At 55.9% G+C, this 16,596-nt stretch overlaps 1 protein-coding gene across 5 annotated transcripts in view; it reads left to right on the plus strand.

The window, feature by feature from the left end:
- Positions 1-16,596, plus strand: part of PCDH1 (protocadherin 1) — a 57,276-nt gene that overhangs the window by 13,153 nt on the left and 27,527 nt on the right. For all 5 annotated transcript variants that reach the window (XM_071759278.1, XM_071759279.1, XM_071759281.1 and 2 more), the window contains exon 4: positions 14,425-14,644. In XM_071759278.1, coding sequence (XP_071615379.1) covers positions 14,425-14,644 — 220 coding nt within the window. The remainder of the gene's footprint in view (positions 1-14,424; positions 14,645-16,596) is intronic.

Below are 16,596 nucleotides of genomic sequence, written 5' to 3' on the forward strand. Positions count from 1 at the left end.
AGGTTGAACCCTGCCTGGCATGACCCAAATCCTGCCAGCAAGGGCTGGAAGACGCCTGCCTCTCCCCCGCCGCGGCGCTGGAATGAGGACACGCGCGGTGGCGGATGGAGGTTGGGTGCGTCTGCAGCACCCAAAGCAAGGTGCTCCCCCCACCCCAGGACGTGATGGGCACCACTGTTGCGAGGGAGGGGTCCTCCCAGGCAGGCTTGGTGGCCCTGCTCCTCGTGAAGATGGCTCTGCCCCTGCCAGCGGGCAGCTTGGAGGTGATGCAGCTGCCGTGGGGCTTGCTCAGGTTCTTGGCTCCAGTGCACTGGAGAGATCACAGAGTCCCAGACTGGTTTGGGTTGGAAGGGTCCTTCAAGATCATCCAGTTCCAACCCCCTGCCATCTGCAGGGACACCTCCCACCAGCCCAGGGTGCTCCAAGCCCCATCCAACCTTCAACACTGCCAGGGATGGGGCAGCCACAGCTTCTGGGGGCACCCTGGGTTAATGTCCCACCACCCTCACCAAAGGCTTTCTTCCTGGTGAATCTCAGGGGCAGTCCTGCATCTCCAGGATCCCCTTTCCCAGCCACTCCTCCCTCTTTCTCATGGTTTTCCTTTCAAACTGGGGCAGCCACCCCTGTGCTCGTCTCACCAGCTTCACCTTCACCTCATCCCCAGGGGCTCCAACCAGGCTGCCGGAGAAGAGGAGCTCCGGCGCTGGGGGAGATTAGATCATCCAGGGAAACCAGTGGTTCTGGCTTTGGTGGTTTCAACCCTGTGCCAACCTTGGCTCTCACAGCCTCCTACTTTGTTTTGCTAACAGCAGAAGGTTTTATCTTGAACCATCCAGGAAGCGTCTGGGCCTCCTGGGCAGGCAGGGCTGGGACCTGGGGGGAGATGCGATGGCTGCGAGAGGAGGAAAGGAGACAGCACTTAACCACCTAAATAATGCTCCCTGCAGGGCTGGGCAGGGCGGGCTGGGGGCTTGGCTCAGCCTTGCTATCTGCTTCCCTTTGGGAACTTTCTGAGAGAAGTTTCCCTTCCTTCCTCAGCAGCTCTTTGATGAACCCGGGGCAAGAACACAACCTCGGAGACGCCGGGGTGGGGAGCGTCTCCTCTCTTCTGCCCTTCTCTCAGGCTCCATCCTTTGGAGCTTTTAGTTTTTATACCAGGGGGGGTTATCACCTATCTTTTCCCAGATGCACAAACCCCCCAAGACTGCCCTAGGTCCTTCCAGCCTCCCACCATCTGAGGAGCTGGTTGGGGTGGTGCTCAGCAGAAGTGGCTGCACCTGTGTGCAGGCTCAGGAGCAGGGAGCAGTGTTGGTTACTGCCTTCCAGGGGTTGTGAGGGATGAAAAGAGGAATATTTCAACTGTAATGGCCAGAGATGAAATTGTCTTGTTGGAGAACTGGGCTCAAAGCCTCCATAAATTGCAGGTTCAGGTGTTGGCAGCTGGCTGGGAATGTCTCCTCTCGTCCCAGGTCAGTGGGTTTGCTCAAGGTCTGAGGTGGAAATAAGCTGAGAGATGGATCCAGCAATGAGCCACAGGTGGGGCTGAGGGCTCAGGGTGGGGGGACCTGCCCTCTTTTTCCCCCCAGTTTCAGAGCAGCTCTGAGCTGGGAGGAGTTCCCAGGCTCTGCAGATTAGCTCCTGTTCCTGGGATCCATCGTGCTCAGCTCAGATTTGGCTCAGGTTGGTGTGCAGGGAGGGAAGGAGGGAGTGTGTTGGTGAGGTCCTGGGCTGCTGAGTTGAGGTTGTTGGGCTCTGGTCCTGAGTGCTGAGCTGGGAAGAGTAGCTGGGCTCTGGAAAACAACTGGGAATGTTGAACACCTTGTGAGCATCAGTGGAGGACTTGTGGGGTGAGGAGAAGGTTGGAAGTGATGGTTTCTAGGGGGTTGGTGAGGATGCTGACACCCCCCTGGGTGAGGCAGGATGGCTCTGGGCAGGGCTGTACTTAGGGGGTTTGGCTTGTGGTAGGGATGGGGTGCCTAAAGGAGGAGGGCACCCTATGGGGTTTGGGACCTCCAAATGAAGGGCTTCACTTGGGGACAATGAGCCTGAGCCAGCGTGGGGGTGCTGTGGGGGGAGGTGACAGCAGGGTGGACACAGCACGCAGCCTTGGGCAGGGGCTGGATGACTCCTCTGCAAGGAGGTGGTGGCACTTGCTGTGCCTGTCCCCTCAAGGGACATTGGCTCATTCTTGGTCCCAGCAGTGCCTGGGACCTCGTCCTTGGCAGGTTGGCCCAGTCTGTCCTTCCCACCTCGGGCAGACACGGGGTGTGTTGGGCTGGGCTGGTGGCTCTGATCTGTTCCTCTTTTCCCACCCTGCTGAGCCAGGGGCTGCTCCTTCCTCCCTGCCCTCCTCTTCCTCTCTCCAGTCCCTGGGCTCTGCTCTGCCCGATGCCCTTGGAGCCAGCGTTGGGCTGGTGAACATGAGCTTGGACCTGGGTGACTTCTCCTGGCTTTCTCTCCCCCTCCTCATTTTTATTTTCACAACCATACCTGCTCTTCTCCATCCCTCTCCATGCTCTGCTCGGGCACTGACCTCCCCCTTCCCCATCTCCTGGCCCCGGTGCAGCCCCGGCAGCCAAGCTGTGGCTGGGATGAAAGCCCTGGCTGTGTGGGCAGCCACCTCTTCCAAACCATCCTGATTGATATTCCCAGCACTGTTCTGCCCGCTCCGTTGGGCTCTCAGCTGCAGGGCTGCTCCCAGCTTCTGCTTCTCCTCCAGCCTCCCCCAGCTCCTGGGGCAAACCCTCACCCCCCAGCTCTGTCCCCAGGGGTGACCACAGAAACTTTGGGGGCCCTTCCCCCAGAGAGTGGCTGGGGATGAAGGGTGCAGGGTGGGGCAGGATGGAGGATGCTGGGGTAATGAGAGGGTGCAGGATGTAGGGCAGGGTGAGAGGGGGGAGGGAGGGCTGAAGGACATGTGGAATAGAGAGCTCCTGGGAACCCTGTCAGCTCCTGGTGGGGAGAGGAACCCTCTGAGGGTGTGGGGCAGCACCCGTGTTTCTTGGTTGTGTCCCCCCCACCCATGCTGGTGTCCCCTGGTGGGGAATCCTGGGTGAGACTCATGTGGGGCTGAGCCAGGGTGGGCTGCAAAGAGCAGGAACTCCTCGTTGTGGGGGGTGGGGACATTTGGCTCCTATGGTACCCTGCCAAAAATCTCTTTTTTGCCACTATGGTCTCCTGCTCGCTGCCCCTGGTGCTGAGAACCTTGTGCCAAGCCCAAAGCACCTTCTTCACCCTCCACCCATCCCCACACGTACCTCTACCTGTACCTGTCATGTGAGAGCACCTGACCATGAAACCCTGGGCAGGGCCCGTGGCCACAGGACAGATGTGCTCCTGCCTCCTGCCCTGCCAGCCCCACCATCCCAGCTGAACTTACACAACCCGAGATCCGCTCCCGGGTGAAACCAAGATGGTCAAGGCAGATTACTTTGAATGCCTTATTCCCACAGTTCCCTGCTCCTTTGGTGCCCCGGGAAGCAGCCAGGCTGCTCACCATGAGGTGCTGAAGGGTTGAATGATGGGTGAGGAGGAGCCTGCCCACCCCTGGCACCTTGCTCTCCTTCTTCTTCTTGGTCCCCCTCAGCTTCTGGAGCTGTTGGTGTGGAGCCAGAGGTGACCCAAGGGCTGGAGCAGCTCTGCTCTGAGCCAGGCTGAGAAAGTTGGGTTTGGTCAGCGTGGAGAAGGCTCCAGGGAGACCTCAGAGCACCTTCCAGTGCCTGAAGGGGCTCCAGAAAAGCTGGGGAGGGACTTGGGACAAGGGCCTGGAGGGATGGGATGAGGGGGAATGGCTTTAAACTGGAAAAGGGGAGATGGAGAGGAGATGGGAGGGAGAAATTCCTTGGTGTGAGGGTGCTGAGCCCCTGGGTGCCCAGGTTGCCCCCAGAAGCTGTGGCTGCCCCATCCCTGGCAGTGTTGAAGGTTGGATGGGGCTTGGAGCCCCCTGGGCTGGGGGAGGGGTCCCTGACCATGGCAGGGGGTGGCACTGGATGGTTTTAAGGTCCCCTCTAGCCCAAACCATTTGATAATTCCATGATTCTTACAATCATAGCTGCAGTATCCAACCTGGAGGAAGCTCAGTCTTGGTTTAAACTCTGGGAGCCAGGATCACCTGCAGCTCAGACCCACTCATCCCCCCCACGTATGTCCCCTGATGATCTTATCTTCTCTCTGCCTTTTTTTGGCTTCTCTGGAGGTCTCAGTCTGCACCCTTGAAGACCTTTCCATATCCCACCACTGGTGTGGGTTTCTTTTCCTTGTGGAGTTCCTGACTCAAGCCTGTGGTTGAGAGCACAAGAGGCGGAGGAGGGGAGACAAAAGGAACAGAAAGAAAACAACTCCCCTGCATCCCTTCAAAACATCTCAGTTGTTTTGCCTCATCATCTCCTCATGGTGTAAGCTGTTTACTGCCTCAGTCCTTCAGATGCTCCCAGGAAGGAGTGGGTGGGAGAGTAGGTTTGTGGCCATGACCTAGAGGAGGGCAGGAGAAAACCCACTTGTTATTATCTCCATCCAGTCTGGCATTCCCAGCCTTGCCCTCTGGATCCTACCCTGAAGATGCCCCTGTCCCAGGAGGTAAACGTCCTCCTGAGCACCTCTGCAGCTGCAAAGCACCCACCTCCCCATCTCCTGTCTGGCTGTGGCACCACTGGCTGCCACCCACCCATCTTGGCAGGTCCTATAGAGGCATCGTTTTGGGGGGGCAGCCTTGGAACCCCTCCACAGCGGGGTTGTTGGAGGAGCTGAGTGCCCTGATTCAACTCTTCCCAGACGTCTCAGAAGGCTTCAGCAACCTGAAAGCCCTGAAGCTGTTTGGTTCCCACGTGGCCTGGTTTTCACATGCTCCCAACTCCTTCAGCAGCTGCAGAGCTGCTGCCAGGGAGGCTCTGCCAGAGCCCTCCCTGCTTGGGAAGAGGAGGAGGAGGAGGAGGAGAAGGAGGGGGGGGGAGGACTTCTTGTCTGAGCTCGGGTCTCAAATCGTGCTCTACACGTCTTGCTAATGTGATGTCTGATGTTCCTCTTACACTAATCTGTTAATCTTCCTTGCTTCTTCATCAAAAGCACTCGAGCCCAGAAGAAAGCAAAATCAGATGTTTGAAGAGCCCTTATTATTCAGGCTGGGCAAAGACCTTTGGGGTTGTTGTGATTCAGGGCCCTGGGAGTGCCTGGAGGAGCTTGGGCTGGTTTTTTTCCAAGGATTTCAAGTAGATCACAGTTTATTAGAGACTATTCAGGATGTCCCTTGCCCAAAGAAAGCTCAGAAAGCTTCTCTCATGTTCAGGAAATGTTCCTTGAGCCAGGATCTGCATGGACCTTTGTCCTTGGGCCAGCCCAAGTTCACCAGTAAGCCCAGTAGAGCCAAGATAAATGGTCCTAACTGGTGTCACTGGTCCTACCTGTTTGGTCTCTCCAGCTGGAGGCTTCTCAGGTGCTGCCCTCGCTCCTCAACCCGTGCAGGTTGGTTGCAGACCACTGGAGCTCTGCCCACGGCTTCAGCCTCTTGGTGCAGGGACTTCATGGCACAGGCACAATTCCTTGGCCAAGCAGAAAATCCTCCTGCCCTTTGGCTGTGGGAATAGAGGGGATCAGAGAACAGGGCTGTCATCAGGGGAACATTTTCAATTTGAGAACAAATCAGCCAGAATGATTTTTTTTTTCTTCCCTAGTTTGGCTCAAGCCAGGAAATTAATATATATATATGTATAATTTCTTTTCCCCTATTAATTTCTACAGGCATGATTCCGACCCACCTTTTTGCATTTAGCTTCATAATGAACCCTTGACTTGACTTCTGAAGTCCAAGATCCCTTTGCAAGGGCATCATATTTTCATTTTTCCATCTCAGCAAAGATCCCCTCCCTCCTGCAACTCTGAAACAAGGAACTCGCTTGAAAAATGATCTGATTTCAACAAACTGACACTTTTCCCCCCCGCGCAGAGTCTTCTGTTGAAGCATTCTTTGTCGTCTCTCCTTTTTTATTTTTAATTTTTTGTCTCTTCTTTTTCTTGGAGCCCTGAGGCTTGGGACCCCCTGCTCTCCCCAGAGCTTTCAGTCCTATCTGTCAGCTCCACTGGGTGCAACTGGGAGCCAGATTAGCTCATTATTTTCCCAGCATTATTTTCCCCACTCTACAGCTGTTGGGCTCCTTCAGGGTTTTATTCAAGTGTTACTCCCTGTCCTGGAACCTTTTTCTCCCTGGGATTTTCAGATGGTTTTAATGTGATTATGAGACCTCCTCCTGCGTCCCGAGCAATTTCCTCTCTACCAACCATCCACCAAATGGCTCTATTATCAGCTTGGAGGTTATAGACATTTCAGGACACCACGGTCAGTCCAATTTAGACATTATTCCAGAAAGATTATGACCCCTTTAGATTTTATGATTCACCCTTTCGATGATTTATTTCCATATTTTCCTTTCCAGTCTTCATTTCACCCTAAGAAAAGCCAAATTGCCCATCCTGGAGGGGCTGGGGGCTCTGATAGGCTGAGAGGTGAGGCAATCTCTGTCCTCAGGCTGTCTAAATGGGTTTCTAATTGCCTTCCATCTTGCTCTGAGTTAGATAAATTCCATCTGACCAGGCAGGTTGGCACCAGGCTTCGGCGGCTTCTTTGAGCAGCATGCAAATTTCCTGAAGCTTCAGGGCACCCATGTGGAGTCTAGACCACATTTCACCCAGATTTATTCATTAAACAGTGCCTGGGGAGCCTGATGGCCATTTGAAGGTGGCTGTGCTGCTGTGGTTCTCTGGGCAGCACTCGGAGCAGCTCTGCGCTGCCTGCAAGCTCAGCACTTCCTAATCGTCTGCTTTAGGAGTTGCTTTGCAGGTGATAACCAGGGCTTGGGAGCTGGGAGTTTTTGGGGGATCCCTGCCCAAGCCACTCGAGGGGTTCCTCCTGTAGCTTGTCACCCCCAAAGAGCTAAAGGATTGGTGGGGACACGGGGATGGACACGAGGGTTTGTGGGCAGATCCCAACCGTCACCTGAGACCTCAGGAGCACCAGAGGGAGCGGAACTGTCACCCCCTTTGCTGTGTGGGCATCATGAAACTCCAGTGGCTGTGCTGGAGGTGACCTCAGCAAACCATCAGGCAGAGAAATCAGCAAACTGGGCTTCCCAGTCCTGTCCAGAGCTGTGAGTGCCCTTTGGGAGACACCACATTCCATGACAACATTTTGGGAAGGTTCCAATGGGTTTTTTTGTGGGTTTTTTTTTTTTTTTTTGCATGCTGGAGGGGTCTTGCAGATGTGCCCAGCTCACATCTTTGCTCAGAACTGGGTCCATCTCCCTCCCTTGTTTGTACTGGCTGGAGCTTCAGGCAGGCAATTGTCCTGCCTGGTTGCTCCATCCCTCCCTTATCCAGAGCAGGCAGAGCCTGCAGGACTGGTTCCTTTCCTCTGGGCCACTTCTGTCCTCAATTCCTTCCCGTTGTGCTAAAAGGGACCAATCCTGTAGTGCTGGGAACTGCAGCTCTGGTGTGGTTTGGTCAATCTCATTCCTGCAGTCCTGGTCCTCGTGCCTTGGAAAAGCTGAACCTGGAGATGCTGTGGGGGGGTAGGGAGGAGCCCATGGGGCAGAGAGGATCCCCAGAGCACCAAAGGGACCAGAGAGGCACAGGGGGTGTGTGAGATGCTGTCCTTGAGGAGCAGAGGGAGGGTTCCCGTGGGTGCCAGGAGGTTGTTGCCAGGCCAGGGCATGGTTTGCTGCTGTCTCCAAACACTGTCCCTCTGTGCTCTCACATCAGGACATGAGCTTGGACACCACCTCAGCCCCCCTGGATGTGAGGGTGGGCTCAGGAGGAGCAGGGGATGCTCTGGGGTTGGGGGGGAGGTTCAGTGTAGGATCCAGGCAGTATGGAAAAGGCTGGGAAGAGCCCTGGCCCCTTCCTCACCCCAAACCCCCAGCAGAAGCTCCCAGTGCTGCTCAGACAAGCTGGGGAATGGTCTCTGGCCACCAGCTGAGCTTCTCTCCTCTTCCCTAGAGCCTTGCCCTGCTGGATGAACCTTGGCACTTCAGGTCCAGCTTTCTCCAGGCTTGCCTTGCTTTCCAGGGCAGGATTTTTCCCCAAGCCCAGGTCACCTTGCTGGCATTGTGCTCCTCCACAGACGAGACCCCAGGGAAGAAAATCATTCCCCCAGACAGCAAAACCTCTGTGGGTGGAAACCTGGATCTCTTCCATTTGGGGCACGGTCCCCAGGTTTATATTTCTGTGCATATTTTGGGGTGTTGTGTAGCTCCAGGCGGGTTCGTACCGGAGAGGGGCTGAGGGATGGATCTGAAGTTGATGAACCCGTGGGTACAAAGGCTCCCTTGTCACTTCCCTTCCCATCCCAGGCACTGGGGCTGCCACTGCTTTTCCTCCCAGCCCTCTGAGATGCTGCATTGTGGTGGCTGCTGGGGAAGCAAATGCCTTTGGCAGCCGTGGAGGCTCCTCTGGCATGTGGGGAGGTTGCCAAAGGAGCCCATCGGCTCCTGCTCTGGGCTCAGCGGCGAGGTGGTTAATTTCCCAGTTGGATATTTTCACCATTCCAGCTTTAATCAGGGCAGGGAAAGGGAGGGGAGGGAGCAGGGTGGCTCATCTCCGCGGGGGCTGGTGCTCTGCATCATTCCTGTCAGCAGGAAAAAAAGAAGGAGAAAAAAAAAGGGGTGCCCGGGGTGGATTTAAAGGGTTTCTGTTGGGAACAACCCAATTTCCGGTGGGTCAGGTGGGACGGTGTCCCCCCCACCCTGCCCACCCAGCTGGGGAGTGGGTTTTGGGGGGGTCAGGGTGGCACCTGCAGCCCTGTGTCCTCCCAGCACTGCTCAGCTTCTGGCTGGGTTTGTGTTCCCCAGGTCCAGCAAGGAGAAGCAGCTTGGAGGTGTCTGACAGGGGGGAAGCAGAGTGGGTTAGGGTTGGGGTTAGGGTTAGGTCTGAGTGGGGCTGAGGAGGGAAAGGGTCCCATTAGTCCCCCCCTGCAGCACCCAGGGCTGGGGACCCTCCTGGTCCAGGGCATCCAGGGCAAAGCTGCCCTGGGCAGGGATCTGGTGCTGAGGGGGTTTGGGGTGTGCAGGACCAGGGAGGCTGGGGAAGGATCTCAGGGAGAATCCAAACAAATCCAAGTCCCTGCTACTGGCAGATGGGCCCCAAAACCAGAACCAGTATGGAGAAGGGCTGGAACCAGTATGAGGAAGGGCAGCAGAGCTGAAACCAGTAGGGAGAAGAGCAGCAGAGTGGGAACCAGTATGGAGAAGGGTTGAAAGTAGTAGGGAGGAGGGCTGGGACCAGTATGGAGAAAGGGCAGCAGAGCTGGAACCAGTAAGGAGAAGAGCAGCAGAGTGGGATCTGTTAGGGAGAAGGGCAGCAGGGTCAGAACCAGTATGGAGAAAGGGCTGAAACCAGTATGGGGAAGGGCAGCAGAGCTGGTCAGACCTGCCTGGGGTCAGTTCATCACTGCAGGATGCAGGGGGGGCCAAAATCAGGTGTGGGCTCAAAAAGCATTTTGCAGAGGCCAGGGGTGACTAAACAGGGGAGCTGCAAAGGATTCCTGATTCCTTCCTTGGGGAAAAAAACCCAAAACAAACCATCCTGGGCTGTGGCACCCCAGAAACCCCCAGGGTACACCAGGGGGTGAATGTTTCCATGGGTGTTGGAGGCAGCTGGTGGGGCTGGTGGGCTTCAAAGGGGAGAAAAAAACCAGCTTGGGTCCAAATCCCATTCTGGTGCAGTGGGAAAGTGGAGACAGCATCTAGGAACAGAGAAAAAAAATAGGGAAAAAACAGTTAGAAATATAAAAATAAATGCAGCCCGGGGGGGGGAGGGAAAGAGAGAGGGAGTGTGTAGCAATTAGTAGACATGACTTGTTGTGGAGTGGAGAAAATTGGCAAGGAAAGGCAAAAATGTGGCAGGGAAATCGATTTTGATGAGCTAAACACGATCAGGAGGTCTCGGGATAAAAAGCAGGGAAGAGGTGGAATCCAGCAACTCATTTCCCCATGGGGGTTGGAAAATTGTGAATTATGGAGAAAAATGCTGCAAGAAAGAGCTCTGGTAATTTGGGCTGAAATGTAGTTGGGAGGAGGCTGTAATTTGGAGGAGGACCTGCTGGGGGTTGGCAACCAGGGAGGGCATTCCAAAGATCAGCTCCTTGAAAGAGGGAAGAGGGAGATGAGGAGGAGGAGGAGGAAGGAGCAGTCGTGCTGAGCCATCCAAACTGAGCCCTTGGTAAACTGAGCTGAAACTAAAGGGGGGTTAAAGGTGGAGAAATGCAAAGCTCTGCAGTGAGAGGTGGGGGATGAAGGTTTAGATCCTGGAGAACATTGACTTGAGAATCAACTCAGGGGTGAGGCTGGAGAAGGAGCTTGGGGGGAGTCAGCACAGACCTCAGGAGGACACCAGGGCTGCCCTGGTGACACGGTGACATCCTCTGCAAGGGTGGCCCCTGCTGAGGGATGGGGACAATGAGGGCAAGGGAAGGTGAGGACCACAAAGCTGCCAGCAAGAGTGAGACTTCAGGAATGTGGGTTGCTTAACTTTTCCCAAAGAGTCATAAAGTCCTGGAATCTCAAACAGGTTTGGGTTGGGAGGGGCCTTAAAGCTCACCCAGTGCCACCCCTGCCATGGTCAGGGACCCCTCCCCCAGCCCAGGGTGCTCCAAGCCCCATCCAACCTTCAACACTGCCAGGGATGGGGCAGCCACAGCTTCTGGGGGCAACCTGGGCACCCAGGGGCTCAGCACCCTCACACCAAGGAATTTCTCCCTCCCATCTCCTCTCCATCTCCCCTCTTGCAGCTGCAAACCCTTCCCCCTCATCCCATCCCTCCAGGCCCTTGTCCCCAGTCCCTCCCCAGCTTTCCTGGAGCCCCTTCAGGCACTGGAAGGTGCTCTGAGGTCTCAGAGTTGCCCGGATTGCTCTGTACAAGGAACTTCTATAGAAAATCCTGCTTGCTGCAAGGCTCTTTAACCTAGCAGAGAAAGGTCAAACAAAAGCCAGTTTCTGGAAGCCAGAACCAGACAAATGGCTTCAGTTTCTCTCCATGACTCCAGAACAAAGCCCTCTGGGTGGAGAGCTTCAGCCAGACACAAGCTCCTATTATTTTTTGAAGTGTTTTGGTCACAGCGTGGTGGGGACTGCTCAGAGGATGAGGGAAACCCCAGCCCCTGTCAGTGCCATGGCCTCGTGTGGAGTTGGCTTGTGATGGAGATGAAGTGAGGAGAAGCCTTTGAGAGGCTGGAGCTGAGCTGTAATGAGGTGGGGTTTACCTGAGAGTGATGCCATTTGGAAGGAGGTTCCTCAAGTGAAGAAGAGGAGCTGTCACAGGCTGGGTTTGTGGGGCTGTCTGTGGGTATCACTGGTGGCATCCCAAGGGGCCCTGGTGGCTTGGCTGGGGTTTGACAAGCAGAGAGGGACAGCAGAGCCTTGGAGCTCAGGCTGAGCTGTGGAGATGGAGGAAAGCAGCTTCAGACAAAGAGGAGGAGGCTGTAGGACATCTGCCTTCACCTCAGAGCTGTACCAAAGCTCTCCTGAGAGCTTCTTCTCCATCCCTTTGTGACCAAGACTGCACCTTCTGCTCGGGCAATCCATCACCCGACCACTGCGGGGTCTTCTGGGGGCCAAACCTCCACCTTCCCTGCTCCAGGTGGAGGCCACTCTGTCCTGTCTGCCCATGAAGCCTTCTGCCTTTGCCATCCCCTCCCCAAAGCAGCTTCCTCAGCCCTTCCCTGGTTTGTCATCCTTTCCAACACCCCCTGGGCTCTGCTCCTCTCAACTTACCTGGTGGTTACCTGGTTTTTTTGGAAGTGATGCTCTGCCTCTGAAGTCCTCCTGGAGCCCAGCAGATCCTTTGTGACTCAAAGCCAAGATGCCTGTTTGGGCACCCTGATAGAGAGGTGTGATTTTTTTTTTTTTTTTTTTTTTTTTTTTTTTTTTTTTTGGTACTCACCCCATGATCTGTTGGCCACTCCTCCACCCTTCAGCCAAGCTGCTGCTGCTGGGAGGAATGGTTTGGGTTTTTTTTCCCTCAAAGGTGCAAATGTGACAGGTACATTCCACATCTGTCACCTCAAGCTGTTCAGGAAGAGCCAGAGCTTGGGACACAACCCCAGAAATGTAATTTGATCATAGAACCATAGAATTGTCAAGGCTGGAAGGGACTTTTAAGGCCATCCAGTCCCAGCCCCCTGCCATGGCCAGGGACCCCTTCCTGACCTTAAGCACTGCCAGGGAGGGGGCTTCCACAACCTCCCTGGGCAACCTTATTCCAGTGTCTCACCACCCTCATGGAGAAGAATTTTTTCCCCAATATCTAACCCAAATCTCCCCTCTTTTCAGTTTAAACCCATCACCCCTTGTCCTATCCCCACCCTTGCTGGTGAGAAGCCCCAGCCCAGCTTTCCTGCAGCACCTTTCATGGACTTTTCCCCTCCAGGCTGCCCAACCCCACCTCTCATCCTGTCCTCCCCACAGAGCTTCTCCAGCCCTCTGATCATCCCGTTAATTCCCAACTACAACCTTCCAAAGGCTCCACATCCACCCCACGGGGTAGTAGCTACACGTGGGAGTTCTGCTCTGCCCCTTCCCTGCAGCACTTGGGAGAGCATCACCTGAAACAGTGTCAACCCCCCCCCAAAAAAAAAAAAAAATCCCCAACCCTTCCTGCAGTCAAAGTGTAACATCTGCTGCTCCTCCTCCCTCCACCAGGCCTGATGGCTTTTCAAAGGCAGAAGTTGGAGGGTTTGACATGTTTGTTTGTGACAAACCTACAGTGGCTGTTACTCATTTCCTTGTTATCTTGTAGGTACTTACAAAGAGTTCTTTCATCTGTTGCAGTATTTTTCCAGGATCTGAAATTAAGCTAACTGTTTTATAATTCTCCAGCTCTTCTTTTTTTTTCTCTTCTCATCTGTAGAGACAGGAGCTATTTTAACTCGCTTCTGGAAGTCCCTGAACCTCCACAATTTATTTTTTTTTTTTTTTTTTTAAGAAAAATATATATAAAAACCCTAGCAGCTCTGAAGTTCTCTAAATCAGGTCTCTGAGCACCTGGGGTGAATTTAATCAGGTGCAACCACCCTAAAAGCTCCTCTGAATGCTCCCTGGGTGTTCCTGCCCTGGGTTAGGCTGGATTCTTGCCCCTGCCTGCTGGGGGGGGGATGCCTGATTGCCACTCGTAGTAAAGGCATCAGGAGAAAAGGGATCTGCACACATCTGGTGTGTTGGTTCCACACCTGCTTGGTTCCTCTCTCCTCATGGCCTTCAGATCCCCAACAGATAGCTCCTTTTTTGGGGGGGCTCCTTCCTGTGTTTATGGGTGTCTTTTCCTCTCTCCTGGTGTTCAGGTCTCATCCTCCTGCTCTTGCCCCAGGGCTTTGTGCTCCCTTTTCTTTCCACTCCTCGGTCACCACCTCCAAGAAGGGTTTTATGGAGGGGTTGGGGGGAGGATAACACCGAGGCTGCTTGCAGGGACCTCCTCCCAAGCACGAGGCAGAGCTGGGGAGAGCAAAGCCTGAAGGGGGGCGTGGGGGATGTTTAAACAGGATGACAAGGATGGGGGAGAACCTCTCGGGATGGGAGAGGGTGTCAGGGCAGAGGCTGGAGGCTGAAGGATGGCCAGGGAATGGTTTGGGTTGGAAGGGACCTCAAGGTCACTCAGTTCCAACCCCCCTGGATGGGCAGGAACACCTCCCCCAGCCCAGGGTGCTCCAAGCCCCATCCAACCTGGGCTGAGACACTGCCAGGGATGGGGCAGCCACAGCTTCCTTGGACAACCTGTTCCAGTGTCTCACCACCCTCAAATTAAAGATTTTCTTCCTAATCTCTAACCTACACCTCCCCTCTTCAACCATTTCCCCTTGTCCTCCCTCTGCACACCTGTGAGGATGTCACCAGAGCTCTGTGCTGGGCAGGATCCCATCAGAGAGGCTTTTGGGGGAGGTGGCCCTGGCCAGGCGGGACTCTGAGAGCACCAAGGGTGCTTGCAGAGGCTGAGGGACCCCAGGTGAAGGGTGAGGTGGGGATGATTCCTGATGGGGACCTTTCCCCAGGCTGTCTGCCACAGGAGAGGACATCTGGTTGTCTCTGGGTCCAGGAGCAGCTGGGTCAGGGGGAGTGCAGGGAGCAGGCTGTCCATGTGGAGAAGGGGCTGGTGGGGTGCTCCTGGCTGGGATGGAGCTGGGAACTGTGTCTGGGGAGCAGATGATGGACATTGCTGGGGTGGGGAGGTCTGGGATGGGGCACTGGGTGTCTGTGGGGCAGATAATGGACATTGCTGGTTGTGGGGAGCACTGGGATGGGGCACTGGGTGTCTGGGGGGCAGATGACGGACACTGCTGGGGTGGGGAGGTCTGGGCAGGAGCTCTCTGGGGTCAGGGTGACTCCATCACCCACCCATCCCACAGATGAAGGCAAAGGGGGGGTCACCACCAGCTTTTCTCTTCTCCCCCAGTTACCTCATCGCCGAGTGACGTTCTCTGCAGCCAGCCAGGCTCAGGACCTGCAGGATCCCTCCCAGCACAGCTACTACGACAGTGGGCTGGAGGAATCAGAGACCCCAAGCAGCAAATCATCATCGGGCCCTCGCATCGGGCCCCTGGCCCTGCCTGAGGATCACTACGAGCGCACCACGCCCGACGGCAGCATCGGGGAGATGGAGCACCCTGAGAATGGTAGGTCCTGGCACCCAAGCCTCCTGCTTCTCCCAGCCCCAGGGACCCTGCTCCCCAGGTTCTTCATCCTCAAGGCTGCAGCTCCTCCCCGGTGTGGGTGAGGTGGGGTGAGGAGCCGGGACAGGACGGGCACGGTGTGTGTGTCAGGTCTGGAGAAGGAGGAGATGGGGATCCAAGAGAGGGAGCAGGAAGGAGATGGTGGGATGGGGGCTGGGGAAGGTTTGGAGGAAGTCGGGAGAGGTGGGAGAGGGAAGAGTTGAGGAGGCAGGTGGTGGGTTTGGGCTGGTGCAGAGGGAAGGGCCAAGGTGGTGGTTGGAGATGCGGGCAGCCCAGCCAAGGGTGAGCTGGTGTGCTGCAGCCTGGAGGTCCCAGGGGTGCCTGTCCCAGGGGTGCAGGGGGTGCTGCAGGGCTCCTTGCTGTGGTGGGTGTCGGAACCACGGGAGGTTGTGGGGAGAAGAAGGGTGAGAGGAGGTTTAGTGGCACAGACTGGGGTGGGGACATCCCTGGGGTGGAGGATCAGAGAGCCTGGAGGTGGCAAACCCAGGAGCGAGGTGTCCTGATTCACTGGGCCCCTCAGGGCTGGGTCCAGCCTGCAGGAGAAGCCCACCCGAGGGGTCTGCAGTCTCCCTGCAGGAGAGAAGGGTTTGTCCCCTGCCCTGGCACAGCTTCAGCCCCACTTTTGCTCTTCGTGCTGCCTCTGTGCTGCCTGCCTGACCCCCCCAGCAGCCACCCCCAAGCTGTCTTCTCTGGCCACCTTCAGTCGCTTCCTTGGACTTGGCTCTGGCTGTGCACATAACATCTCCTTCTCTGTACCTTCTGTGCTCTTGTCTTCAGGGGAGGTCACAGGTCAAGTTTAAAGAAACCTCCAAGAGGGGGGGGAGGGGAAATGGGGGTGCAAAGATTTCTCTTGAAGTCTCCTCTGACTTTGGGGAGCAACTTTGGCTTTGGGAGAGGGCTGGACGTGGTGTGAGGAGGTGTTCAAACCTGCTAGGTGTCCCTGCTGAGGAGCACAAGGGGCCCAGGGGCCAAATTGTGGTCTTTGAAGGTCTAGTGCAACATCTCTCCCACCTTCCCAGGGGAATTCCTGGAGTAAAGCTGGAGTTAGCTACGCTGTGGTCATTGCAGCACCAGGGCTGGCAGGGTTCCTCAATCCACCCTTTGCTCGTGCCACACAAGGCATCCTCCTACCTAGGAGTGTTGTGCAGATCACTTTCTTCCCAAAAGTTCCAGCCTGGGGACTTCCAACTGGGAAGAGGGGTGTGGAGAGGTTCCTGGAGTCCTGGAGCAGGATGAGGGTGCTGGACTTCACGTGTGGCCTCGAGTCCTCAGCCAGGTGCCTGCAAGAGAAGCTCGAAGGCCATGTGGGCAAGGAGATGCCAAAGGCCAGAGGGTGGCTGTGGTGATGATGGGGCTGGAAGAGGAAAGTTTGAACCCCTGAAGGTGAGAAGCAGCCCAGAGGTGAGGAGGAGGCTGTGGATCTAAAACTAGAAAGAGAGAGAAAGAGAGGAGGACCTGGAAAGTGTGGGGTGGGAGATGGAGGGCAGAGAGGGTTCCCTGTGGTCCTTGGGATGTTTGTTGGCAGCTTGATGGGGATGAGCAGTGTCCTCCTGTAGGAGCAGCTCCCTCCCTTTGTCCAGGAGCCCTCGGGTATGTTCCCAGACCAGGAGGACAGAAACAGCCACACATCTATCCACAAACAAATCCACGCGTGACAGGGACCTGTGTGGAAGCCCCCGGGGGATGAGGGTGACCCTGTCCTGCTGGCTGTCCCCCAGCCTGGCCTGACCTGGCTCCCTTTGTGTGCCAGGGGTTGGGAATCAGGCTCTGGTGTCCCCAGCAGCTGCCCTGACCTGGAGAAACCCAAGGAGGAGGCCACGGCAGGTCAAGGCTCCAGGGAATCCACGGGCATTAACTCCAGTTGGTGATCTTCAGATAAGCTGAACCTGAGGGGC

The sequence above is a fragment of the Heliangelus exortis genome, chromosome 15, assembly GCF_036169615.1.
Source record: "Heliangelus exortis chromosome 15, bHelExo1.hap1, whole genome shotgun sequence".
Classification (NCBI taxonomy): domain Eukaryota; kingdom Metazoa; phylum Chordata; class Aves; order Apodiformes; family Trochilidae; genus Heliangelus; species Heliangelus exortis.